This window comes from Ranitomeya variabilis, chromosome 1 (genome assembly GCF_051348905.1).
Source record: "Ranitomeya variabilis isolate aRanVar5 chromosome 1, aRanVar5.hap1, whole genome shotgun sequence".
NCBI lineage: Eukaryota > Metazoa > Chordata > Amphibia > Anura > Dendrobatidae > Ranitomeya > Ranitomeya variabilis.
The window spans coordinates 263,110,742-263,124,486 of record NC_135232.1 but is presented as its reverse complement, the minus strand read 5'-3'; the positions used below and the strand labels follow the sequence as shown (position 1 = coordinate 263,124,486).

General features: G+C 43.3%; 1 protein-coding gene across 1 annotated transcript in view; it reads left to right on the top strand.

Moving 5' to 3' along the window:
• The window catches only part of MAPK1 (mitogen-activated protein kinase 1), a 116,720-nt gene that overhangs the window by 78,475 nt on the left and 24,500 nt on the right, over positions 1–13,745 (top strand). Inside the window, exons 5-7 of the mRNA XM_077293421.1 lie at positions 6,557–6,671; positions 6,757–6,888; positions 9,476–9,585. Of these exons, the coding sequence (XP_077149536.1) occupies positions 6,557–6,671; positions 6,757–6,888; positions 9,476–9,585 (357 nt within the window). The remainder of the gene's footprint in view (positions 1–6,556; positions 6,672–6,756; positions 6,889–9,475; positions 9,586–13,745) is intronic.

Here is a 13,745-nt window from a genome sequence, read left to right as displayed (position 1 = left end):
TGCCATTGTAGTGAGCAGAACGTTATGCCCAGCCCGTGCTTCTGGAGACACGCACCTGTAAATTAGGCAGATTCTCATCGCTTCAGATATGTCAAACGTGGATGAAATATATGGTTTAAGCACACTGTGGGGCTCAAAAAAGAGGGAGGCATTTGGATTTGGGAGTGCAGAACTTGCTGATTTTCTTTTGGCGGATGAGGAGCTATGTTGCTTTTCCAGAGCCTTTGTGCTACCAGTATTGTGGAAGCCCCCTAGATTTCTGTTAACAGATGATTTGACCTGAGTGGGGACTTTTTGAAACTTTTATTGGGAACATTTTACATAATGTTTCCTTATACTATGCAAACTATCAGCTCTGCACTGACAGGGAAAGTTGCTGATCATGCACTGTGCATGATCAGCAAATTTCCTAGCTCTGGTGACGACATCGGGTCACCAAGGCAACGATCCAAAGGCAGAGGTGCTGCTGGCCCCCGGAATGCTGCGATCGCTTTCAATCATCGCATTTAGGGGGTTAAAGTGCCGGGAGAATCAGCTGACACCCGGCGGCACAGCCCGTGTGCGCTGGTGATCGCCATGCAATAATACTCCCATGGTCTGAGTATTGACATGGTCATGGTATTACGACAAATGTCAGAAAGGGGTTAAGTTCTATATTGTAAAATAAAATATATACATACACACACACCTTTGAAGATATAATGGATATCTGGATCTTGTGGATCAAATTGGTCACCCATGTTACAGAAAACAAATAGAAAGCTTAAAGGGGTTGTCCGGTTTTAATCCCCTCAGAGCATGCATTGTGCGCTGCGGAGATTGCTGGGTTCTGTACTGGGAACGGAGGGTATGTATGAGTTAAACATGCTCCCAGCCAGGGCCTGTCTAATGGGCGTGGCCTTGCTCCATATACTTGTCCGGTCTAGTGAGGTGGCTGTCCAGTGGGTATGGCCAACTAGAGGGTGCCATCGGGAGTATGTCGAACTCGTCATACCCTCCTGGTTCCAGCTCAAAATCTGGCAAATTTCTAATGCACAGTGCGTGACTGTAGACTTATCGATATGGACCGGGCAAACCCTTTAAGGTGTATTAAAGTCCTGACTAGGAGTTAGTGCGATGATACCCCATATAAAAAAAAAAAAAGTGATAAATGCAAATATGGCCTAGAAAAATGAAATTGGCCTACAAATGCCGTAGAAAATATAGTAGTAGGCATCCAGATAGATTTCACAGCCTAATATATACAGTGCTCAGATATCATATCCCAGAAGAGAAGTTTGCTTTAAAGAGGTTGGCCACATCTGAGTGTTTGCACCTGTTAAAATAAAAGCACTGATACTTGCCTCCTGTGTTGGGGCGTTCAAGCAGTGTCGGCACATGTTCTCCCAGTTCTGACATGACGTTATGTAACGCAAGCCCTCTGTCCAATCAGCTCCAGCTTCACTGTCCCCCGCCATGTAACATCAAGAGGAAATCAACCTCTCGGTGGACTGCCCCATTTAAAACAAACTGCTATTCTATTCTGGGGTATGATATCGGAGTACTATGTATATTTACTTTGAAATCTATATCTGGGTGCCAGCTAACTGTATAATACTGTATATGGTGGGGTTTCCATTTTTCCTCCTTGTAGGCTGGATTTGCATTTAGCACTTTATTATATTGTATATCATTGCACTGTAACCCCAAGTTAGGAGGGTTTTTTTTTTTGCACTTTGAGCTTTGTAGTGCTTTCCCCTGTAGTGTGGGTGACAAATCCTGGACATGTTTATTATCTGACATTATACCAGGGTGTTTTTTTTCCACATCACCTTTTTCTTGTTTTTTATTTTTATCATATAAGGTTTATTTATCGATCACCCATGACTGCACCGAGAGAAGGGATCTGCCCTTCAAGTACAGGAGACCTACAGACACAAAAGGGCGGCAACTCTCCCACGCAACAGTTGGTTTCCTGTCCTTGACTAGTGAACATCTTGCATGCATACCTGTAGATGATGGATGAGTTTCCCAGGCTCAGACAGTCGGTTCAGGCAGCGGGGTCCCTGCCTTGGCCGGTGCGGGGTCCCTGGAACCGCCACAGTGGGTCTAGAGGGACTTCACAATAGTGTGTGGTGCAGGTGAGCGGTATCATGACAGGCTAGCTGGCTTGGCCGTGGTCTGCGTGTACTGAAGTCATCAGGTAACTCTGACATCACCAGCAAGGCTGTGGAGGTGGAGTCGGAAGAAATGTACCGACTCCGACTCCAGCTTTAAAAAATTTTTTTTATTAATATTTCATAATTGAACGTTAATATCAATTTTATAAATGTTACTCAGATATATATGTTCTATCAAACTACGAACAACAGTGATAAGCAGTTCTGCTGGAGATAGAGACATTTCTTACTACTTGTGTGTCACTGTTCTCCACTGCCCTTATCTAATCTTATACTTGGTTAACCTCATGCTGCCCCAACCCCCCTTCTTACAATGTATGAAAGTGAAAATGTGTTGCAAATTCTTAGTAGTAAAGCTCCTCCTCTAGACTAGATGTTTACTAGGTGTGCGTCTTCCAAGCATCTCACAGCTGCTACTCAGAAGAGGAAGACTGTAAGAAGTATTATCCTTTCAACAAACTTTGCATCAGTTAACTGTGAATACATGAGGAATAACAGTATTACTGACCACTATATCAGTTGTACGACCTGGCAATAATTTTGTACAATTGTTTTTAGGAAAAGCAATGGTCATTCGGATTGTGAATGCAGAATTAAAAACCTGAGATTGTCAAAGAAGCGTCACATTAAATCAGCTGTATTTGAACATTTCACCATCACTCAAGATAGAAAACATTATGTCTGTCAGTGTATGACAAATGATCCAGACGAAAACAAATGCTGTGAAGCCAAGATCAGTGCATATTCAGGCAAAGATAAAAATGTTCCTACCAGAGCTTCTAATCTAAAGAGACATTTACAGCGCTTTCATCCAGAAGTACTGAAAGCAGTGGATGAGAGACTGCATCCAAACCAATGAACCAGTGCCCAGCTCTTCCAGCCAAACAAAGGAGCAGAGAACTTTGCAGCCATCAGTTGCAAGATACTTTGTCAGTGACAAAGTTACTGTGACAATGACAGTAGATACATTTAAAAAACAGATCATAGAGCTTGTTGTAAAGGATAGTGCGCCTATTTCATTATTTTCACGACCAGCTTTTATGTGTCTGAATGGGGAAATGGCCCGCAAGCTTGGTGTTTCTCTGGAGAGAGAGAGTATTAGAAAATTAGTAATCGAAGAAGCTTTTAAACAAAAGGAAGAACTTAAAAAAACTCTCAGGGGACGCTTTCTGTTTCTTAAAATGGATGCCTGCACACGTCAGAGTGAACTATTTTGCCATCAATGTCCGATTTGTTTGTGACAAAAATGAAATGGTTACCAAGACATTGTCAGTAAAAGACACCAAATCTCATCACACCAGTGATTTTCTCCAGGTCTTGGTGGAAAAAGTTCTGCAAGACTATGAACTTAAAAAAGAGCAAGTTCTTTCTGTCGTAACTGACAATGCTTCAAATATCATAAGTACTATTAAGCTAATGAATGAGAGTAATGATGGTGACCAGCAGCTAGAAGAACATTCTGGGTCCACAGACACCGAAATGTTTGAAATGGAGGAACACAGTATTGTAACTGAGGAGCAAACTAGTTGCTTCAGATGAACAGCAACATGATAGTTTAGATGATCTTGTTGAAACTGTCAATACGTTCTTTCATTCATCACATGCGCTGTGTTGTGCATACGCTACAGCTGGCTATAAGAGACAGTCTGCAAGAAGGACATGCTGCTGCACTGATTGGCAAGGTGAGAAAATTGGCTACTGTTGCCAGAACCCCTAAAGTTGACTCAATTTTGAAGAGACGTGCTGGAAAAGGGGCAATTATTGATCAAGCCACACGATGGGGCAGTACTTAATGATTCAGTGCTTGGTTGAACTGAAAACCTTTCTTGTAGACATGGCTAACCCTCAACTGACGCTAAATGAAAGTCAGTGGAATCAGGTGAATGAGCTGGAAAAATTGCTAGAGCACCCATTTACAGTGACTAAAAAATTACAAGCAGAGGACTTAACTCCAGGTATTTTGTTAAAGGAGTGGAAGAACCTGATGTTTCGCCTGTCCCAAAGAGGAGGGTTAATTGCAAGTGGCATTGCTACATCAATAAAACGGAGAGAGGAGCTACTATTACAAAATAACATTCTTTTGGCAGCTGTTTATGTAGACCCAATGCATCGGATTCTTCTAGATGATCAACAGCTAACTAAAGGAAAAGAAGCTCTGTTTGAAATAGCAGTAAGGATGAAAGGGTTGCAGAACAGTCAGGAGGAACAAGAAGAATTTGGTCGTCCTGCCACATCTTCACCCTCATCAACTGATAAAGAATTTAATTTAGAAAAATATTTGGATCACAAGGACCGTGCAAAGCGTTCCTGCATAGAAGAGTCATCCCCATCAAAGTACATTTCAGCAGAATTTTTCATGTGCACTAAAAGAAATTGAGAAATTTGACCGTTCATCAAAAATAACAGTGCAACAAGCGATTCCTCTGTATCCTGACATTGTCAGAGATGTTGCCCGAGTGGTTACTGCTTTGCCACCAACCCAAGTTAGTGTAGAGAGGTTGTTCTCTGCTCTCAAAATAATTAGATCAGATTTGAGGGCATCCATGAAGGAGGATCTGACAGAGGCAATACTTTTTTTCTGAGGACAAATTTATAGATTTCTTCTTAACTGCAGAACAGTGTTTATTGCATATTTACTTACAAGAGTTTATAAAAGTTTATAAGTTATTTGCTATATTCTAATAAATATAGTTTTTGCTCTAAGTCTAAGTGTTCTGATTACTTATATGATGGTGAGAAACTGAATAAGCCATTCATGAAGGAGTCTGAGTCTGGAGTCGCAACTGTGGCTTACCGACTCCACAGCCCTGAATTCACCAGTGTGTCCTGTAGCATGGTCGCGCAGCTGAGAGCGTGCTTTGTTGACGTGTCTGATGCCGGCCGGAGGCTATGGAAGAAAATGGGGCGTGCCAGGTGCGCGGCATGCCCAGTCGCACCGAGGAAGCACCGAGCCCTGCCCTGGTCACATTTTAAATATTGAGCCGCCCTCCAGAGCCAGTACCCACGGAAATTCCTGGTCAGATTTAATTCCACGTCCATGGGCGTGGAGAGCAATGAATATTCACCTCTTCCTGGTATGATTGATTGGCCCCATCCCCTTGCTGGTATGATTGGCGCGCTACTGAAGAGGAATGGATACTCACTGCGATCTCTGATGAACACCCGGTGAGTATTCCGGCAGCTGTGCTCTGCTTGTGAGCAGTGCTTGATTTCCCTGCCATGCGCTGAGCATTAAGCAGCTGCTGGCACTGGAGCTGGGCCCTGCGACTGCGAGGGAGCTGAGGAAGGTAAAAGTAAAGGTTTGTCTTTTTTAATCTCTTCTGATGGGACCATGGATACCAGGAACTGGATGGGGCCAGTCAATCATATCAGGAGCTGGATGGGGCCGGTCAATCATATCAGAATAAGAATGGGACCATGCACACCAGGACTGGGATGGGGCCAATCATATCCGCATAAGAATGGGACCATGCACACCAGAATAAGGATGGGGCCATGCATACCAGGATAGGGATGAGGGGACCATATTTACCTGGATAGGTGATTTTAAGTACAGAATTGACCACATTTTTTTTTTGCTTCAGTTTTTTTTTCCCCTCAGTTTTTTTTTTCCCCTTATTTCCTCCTCTAAAACCTAGGAGCTTCTTATGGTCTGAAATATAAGGTAGGTGCTGTCATGGGTTTCGAAAAATCCTGCTACCTGTTTATAACAAAGACTTTTTGTATGTCTTTTTGATATTCTCAGTGTTAGATTAATTTTATAAGTGATGGAAACTTAAGCCAGTCATACACACTTGATGTCTGTCGAAACAATGGTTCGGCGGCAGCCTTCTCGGCCAATTCTTCTACACATAAAATAAATACGGCAGTTCATTCGAGTGCTCTTTTATTCTCAGAGCTACTGCCAGTCATCTCCAGGAGAAAAAAGGTTCATCAGTTCTAATTCAGACCTGCTGGAACCTTAACTTCCCCTCCACAATCAATTGTCCAGGGCCTGTGAAAACATTAGTGTGTGAGCAAGCCCATCAGTATCTGCAGGTATGACCAACATAAGTCTGTTCAAGGCTTTAGACTAGACAGTCTAATGCTGTACCAGATTCATCATACTGCAATTTGCAAAGTTTCAATAGACATAGCCTCAGTTTCTGTGCCTGCCTAAATTTCAGTCCTGTGGTTAGTCATATGGTGTGAATTCAGTATATTTCCGTAGGCTGTTTTTATTATAAGTCTGAGTTTTAGAGATGACCTTTACAGACATGACTTTATTGATATTATAGGGCATTAAAGGCAATGTAGGTTTACTTTACTGTTCTTTTGAAAATGATTACTTAACAAAAAAGCTTTTGTTTACAGCCTACTTGGGATGTATTGTAATGGTCTTTTTTTTTTTTTTTAAGGGTTACACCAAATCAATTGATATCTGGTCAGTTGGCTGCATTCTTGCAGAAATGCTTTCTAATCGACCCATATTTCCAGGAAAGCATTACCTTGATCAACTTAATCATATCCTCGGTAAGGGCAGATGGAAAACCTATGCAAGCAGAGTGAGCCAAATGTATCAGAGTTTAGCCTTTTATTTACCTATCTGTTTTTTCAGGTATCCTCGGCTCGCCTTCTCAAGAGGATCTGAACTGTATTATCAATTTGAAAGCTAGAAACTACCTGCTTTCTCTGCCTCACAAAAATAAGGTGCCCTGGAATAGACTTTTCCCAAATGCAGACCCAAAAGGTAAACTACCTATATCGTCATTATTTAATCATGAACTACACACTAAGCTGCATTTAGCATGAAGTGCATCAGTCAAGAGTCTGGACATCAGCAGGGATGTGCTCAAGTTCTGATGCCTTTCTTGCTACTGGTGTGTGGGTGACAGTGAATGCACCCACTGTCATGAAAACGATTGACATAATTCATTACCAAAGGTACACCAAAATAGTTTAGGTTTTGTACACTGCTCAAAAAAATAAAGGGAACACTTAAACAGAATATAACTCCAACTAAATCAAATTTCTGTGAAATCAAACTGTCCATTTAGGAAGCAACACTGTTTGACAATCAATTTCACATGCTGTTGTGCAAATGGAATAGACAACAGATGGAAGTTATTGGCAATTATCAAGAAACACTCAATAAAGGAGTGATTCTGCAGGTGGGGACCACAGACCACATCTTGGTACCAATGCTTTCTGGCTGATGTTTTGGTCACTTTTGAATGTTGGCTGTGCTTTCACACTTGTGGTAGCATGAGATGGACTCTACAACCCACACAAGTGGCTCAGGTAGTGCAGCTCATCCAGGATGGCCCATCAATGCGAGCTGTGGCAAGAAGGTTTGCGGTTTCTGTCAGCGTAGTGTCCAAAGGCTGGAGGAGCTACCAGGAGACAGGCCAGTATACCTGGAGACGTGAAGGGGCCATAGGAGGGCAACAACCCAGCAGCAGGACCGCTACCTCAGCCTTTGTGCAAGGAGGAACAGGATTAGCACTGCCAGAGCCCTGCAAAATGACCTCCAGCAGGCCACAAATGTGCATGTGTCTGCACAAACGGTTAGAAACCGACTCCATGAGGATGGTCTGAATGCCCAACGTCCACAGTTGGGGGTTGTGCTCACAGCCCAACACCGTGCAGGGTGCTTGGTATTAGCCACAGAACACCAGGATTGGCAAATTCGCCACTAGCGCCCTGTGCTCTACACATATCAAAGCAGGTTCACACTGAGCACATGTGACAGTCTGGAGACGCCTTGGAGAGTGATCTGCTGCCTGCAACATCCTTCAGCATGACTGGTTTGGCAGTGGGTCAGTAATGGTGTGGGGTAGCAATTCTTTGGAGGGCTGCACAGCCCTCCATGAGCTCGCCAGAGGTTTCCTGACTTCCGTTAGGTACCGAGATGAGATCCTCAGATCCCTTGTGAGATCGTATGCAGGTGCGGTTGACCCTGTATTCCTCCTAATGCAGGGCAATGCCAGACCCCATGTGGCTGGAGTGTCAGCAGTTCCTGCAAGATGAAGGCATTGAAGCTATGAACTGGTCCGCCCGTTTCCCAGTCCTGAATCCGATTGAACACATCTGGGACATCATGTCTCGCACCATCCACCAACGTCCTTTGCACCACACTGTCCAGGAGTTGGCGGATGCTTTAGTCCAGGTCTGGGAGGAGATCCCTCAGGAAACCTTCCGCCGCCTCATTAGGAGCATGCCCAGGCGTTGTAGGGAGGTCATACAGGCACATGGAAGACACACACACACACACACACACACACACACACACACACACACACACACACACACACTACTGAACATAATTTCCTTGTCTTGAGGCATTTCCACTGAAGTTGGATCAGCCTGTAACTTCATTTTCCACTTTGATTTTGAGCATCATTCCAACTTCAGACCTCCGTGGGATATTAGTTGTGATTTACATTGATAATTTTTAGGTTTTATTGTTCTAACACATTCCACTATAAAGATTTACAACTGGGCTATTTCATTAAGTGATATCTAGGATGTGGGATTTTAGTGTTCCCTTTATTTTTTGAGCAGTGTATTTGGAATTGTGTTTAGCACTTTTTAAAGAATTTGACACAATGGTTTCCGCTAAACAGGGAGCTTCTTTGTGGTCATACTGATTTTGCTTTCCTAATCGTCTGAACTATCTTCCATGAATTCATGTATACAGTAGGGAAAATGCGTAGTAATTGTCTGTTTTTTTTTCTATTTTTGTTGTATTATGGACAATTTTGATCAGTTGATATTTCCAAGTGTACATGATGGTTTTTATATAGATTACCTATATAATGCATCATTCATGCTCCAGGATTGAAGTACAATACATGAAATTACAATATTACTGCTTTTATTTTGTAAGCTTTCACACTGTTTTGCCACCCTTTCAGTGGCCCTGTCGGGGTTCGCGTCAGAACCCCCTTTCAAAACCCGATTCGGATGTGCCGATGGGACCAATAACTAAAATGGTGCCGACAGAGCGAATGTGTGCTCTGACGTGCATCATTTCCAAGCGTGTACGCCTAATGGAGACTGACACTTAGACACCCTTTACTACATCTGAGTGTCTGCTTTCGGAAGACGAACACACCTGAAAATGATGCACGTTTGCTCTGTTGGTACCATTGTAGTCTAAGGCCCCATCGGTGCATACATCCAAATATCGTTTGGTTAAGGGTTTGTACTCATGTCCCGACGGAGCCACTGAACGGCTGCCTTTATAAAGGCAGTGTGAAGGCACCCCAAGTTGAGGGGGGTTAACACCTCCATAATGCGCAAAAACGCTTTTTTTTTTTTTCTCCTTATTGCAGCCCTTGATTTGTTGGACAAAATGTTGACTTTTAACCCTCACAAACGAATTGAAGTAGAGGCTGCTCTGGCCCATCCCTATTTGGAGCAGTATTATGACCCAAGTGATGAGGTAAGATTTCATCATCTTCCTGTAAAGAAACCAAAATAAATTTGCCTTGTATTATATAATATATCCATACAAACACCAGAGGTAAGCGATGTGTAGCCAGTGTTTCAGAAGTGTGCGACTTATCAAAGATGGATACCAACAATTATGCCCGATTCTTGTTAACATACTTCCAAGTATATCAATCTGAGTGTTGTAAAAGAACAATCTAACATAGAGGTGGATTGTAGTTTCTGCGGTTCAGATTGTTGGAGAGTGAATAGCCATGAGGAGGTGTCCTGATGGCCACGTGAAGAGGAAGCGCTGAGCTTCGCTCTCATCTACATCATGTCTTTTCCATGGCTGTTGGCAGTGAAATATTGATTCCTTTGCAGGGAAGGATGGGGGAATGTTCCTGGAATATACAGAGGAGGGTTTAAGTGCACTCATGCATGACGAAAAGCAAACATCGGAAGGAACAGAGATGAGATGGCATGCCTTTCACCATGGTGCCTCCTCCTCCCACATCAGACAGCATGAGAGCAGCTGAGGCTGCTGCACGAAAGCTGGGGAGATTTGCCTGACTACCATTTCACCCCAATGACCCTTCAGATGATTTAGAACCTGATCAGGAATACTTGTAGGTGGGGGGAGATGCAGTCTGTGCAGGGGAGGAATTGTGGCAGTATTGCACTGCTCTCACAGCAACAGTTAACCCAAGAAGTGCAGGAAATACACAGCACTAACACCTTGGAGAAACTAATCTTGCCAATGGTTCTGGGCAAGAGCCTACACCACCAGTTTTTTTTTTTTTTGCTTTTTTTTCTGCTGTAAAATCCTGCAGCCTCTCATCGGAGGGCTTAGAGAAGACATGCAGAAAATAAACAGCAGAGTAAAAATAACCTGTTTTGTCGTGCCATGCTGTTTGACAGTCAGCTCTCTGCTGCCTAATTGGGGAAAGCCTGCTGTCAATCAGCATAATGCCAGTAGTCCCACCCTGTCAACGGGAAAAAAAACTGCTGCTCTGACGAGGTGCAGCTGAATCTCTGGGTACAACAGACTGTTAATTGCCTGTTAGCAACTACATGCCTTTTTTTATTTTAAAGTCCCGGATATCTCCTTTAATGTGATAACCTTGAATCTCAAGAGATGTGCTGTGTTTTCCTGGATCCAACAATTTCAGCCTGGTACTAGTCTTTCCAAAACTCGTATGACCCTCGAGAGACTCCGATTTCTATGAAGGTTGTAGGTGGGCCCAGAGTACCTTTCAGTTTTGTGTTTGTTTTTTTTTGTTTGTTTTGTTTTTTTTAACTCTTGTATGTGGAGTAAGCATTTTAGTGCTCAGAACGATTCCATTTTATATGTTCCACCTCTAAAATGGATACCGATTGAAGATGTGTCTGGCTTGTACCATATGCAATATTAACTTTTATTATAGTAGCTATGTATATTCCACCCACTTACTCAGTGGAAATCTTTTTTAAAAGGATTATTTCTTTTATAAATTCCTTTCCAGAGACACCGGTTCATATAGTAGGGGGTTTAAACACCTATCTAAACCATTTCTGGGATAATTTTCATACAGGAAATATTTCTCACAGTGCAACATAAATATCTTTATCTGCTAAAGGAGGTGAGCATGGTGGACCTATGGAGAATACAGCACCCTGATGTCAGACAATATTCTTCTTATTCCACCTCCCATCATTCTTTGTCAGGAATAGACCTAGTCATTGGGTCGGAATCTCATACCCTATTTTGAATAGGTGAGGTGTCTGCCAAGGAGTGTCTCTAACCATTTGCCTATACAGGTACAACTGCAGGTAGGTGGTGTGAAGTCTGCGGGGGGATATATATGGCTCCTCATTCCTTTTTGGCTGCAACTACTGTATATACTCGAGTATAAGCCGACCCGAGTATAAGCCTACCCCCCTAATTTTGCCACAAAAAAACTGGGAAGACTTAATGACTTGAGTATAAGCCTAGGGTGGAAAATGCAGCAGCTACCGGTAAATGTCAAAAGTAATAATTTTACTTTTATTGGTATCTATTAATTGAGACATCAGTAGGTTAAGTGTTTTTGAATATCAATATTGAATCAGGAGCCCCATACAATGCTCCATAAAGTTTATGATGGCCCCATAAGATGCTCCATATTAATATGCCCCATATAATCCTGCATAAAGGTTAATAATGGCACCATAAGATGCTCCATAGACACATTTGCCCCATATAATGCTGCACAAATGTTGATTATGGCTCCAATAAGATGCTCCATAAAGATATTTGCGCCATATAGTGCTGCACAAATGTTGATTATGGCCCCATAAGATGCTCCATACAGACACTTGCCCCATTTGCTGTTGCTGCGATAAAAAAGAAAAAAAATCACATACTCACCTCTGCTTCGCTCAGGCTCCCGGCACTTTCAATATTCACCTGACTTCCTTCCGGCGTCGCTCCATCTTCTGCAGTGACGTTCAGGCAGAGGGCGCGCACTAACCACGTCATCGCACCCTCTGACCTGAGCGTCACTGCTGAGTGGTGCCGGAACGGGGAGCAGGTGAATATCACGCAGAGCTCCCCTCCCCATTGTACTCACCTGCTCCTGGCGTGGCCCCTGCTTCCCCGGCGCAGCAGCTTCCTGTATTGAGCGGTCACCGTTACCGCTCATTACCGTAATTAATATGCGGCTCCACCCCTATGGGAGGTGGAGCCGCATATTCACTACTGTAATGAGCAGTACCATGTGACCGCTCAGTACAGGAAGAAGCTGCCGGGGAAGCAGGGACAGCGCCAGGAGTAGGTGAGTATAATTAGCTCCCCCTCCCCTTCCCCTCGAGTATAAGCCGAGAGGGGGACTTTCAACCCAAAAAAATGGGCTGAAAATCTCGGCTTATATTCGAGTATATACGGTAATTGGCCCTACTCTTAGCTCTAGAATTTTCGATATTTTAAATGTAATGATTGATTGTAATTTGCAAGATTTCTATGGGATCATATGAAAGCATGTGTAGGGGGAATATTCATAAAGGAGATCAATAAGATAAAATCCAAAACAAAGGAGTTAACCCAAAAATTGTAACAGAATAGGGAAAAGGAGGCACATTATGTAGCAGATATATCTGTGACAAGTAGAATACAATGGGGAAAATGCACAGAAAATATCAACTGATAACTTGCTATCATTAGCTTTTCAAAAACGACTGTTTAGGCCTCTTTCACACTTCCGTTTTTTGCTGTCGCAATCCGTCGTTGGGTTAAAAAAACGGATCCTGCAAATGTGCCCGCAGGATGCGTTTTTTTGCCATAGACTTTAATTGACGACGGATGGCCACACGTCGCATCCGTCGTGCAACGGATGCGTTGTTTTTGCGGTCCGTCGTGACGAAAAAACGTTCAAGGGAACGTTTTTTTCGTCCGTCGGGTCCGCCATTTCCGACCGCGCATGTGCTGTCGGAACTCCGCCCCCTCCTCCCCGGACTTCATAATGGGCAGCGTATGCATCGGAATACTGCATCCGTGGCCCACGTTGTGCACAATTTTGCACAACGTCCGTCGGGCTGACGGTTTGCGACGGCCCTGTACCGACGGAAATGTGAAAGAGGCCTAAATGGGTTGTCCAGGCTTTCTGAATAATTTTGTGTTTATCTAGGGTGCAGAATGCTGATAGTTTGTAATATACTCCCAGTCAGCATTTTGCATGGCGTCCTAGATAGCACACCTAGTCATGTGAGCAGCTATTTCCTGATTCTGGAGGAGCTGTTCACTCCTGGACTAGAGGTTTCCTGTCTGGCATAGACTAGTCTGTGACGTCACAACAGAGACCGCCCTCAGAGGCCATACCCTCTCCCTCCTGCTCCAGCCTCCCAGAGCAGCACACAGAGGCAGCAGTGAATCAGACTAACCAGGAAGGAAAGGCTTCTACATAGATGAATTTAACATGCTGTGTGCATCCATCCCTCCCTCAATCCATACATTCAGCAGTTGAAGTGTATTATATGGTATTCAGACCCTTTTAAATTTTTCACTCTTGATTTCATTGCAGCCATTTGGTAAATTCAAAAAAGTTAATTTTTTTTCTCAATGTACACTCTGCACCCCATCTTGACTGAAAAAAAACAAACCAGAAATGTAGAATTTTTTTTTTATTTTATTTTTTTAAATCAAGCTGTTAGCTTTCA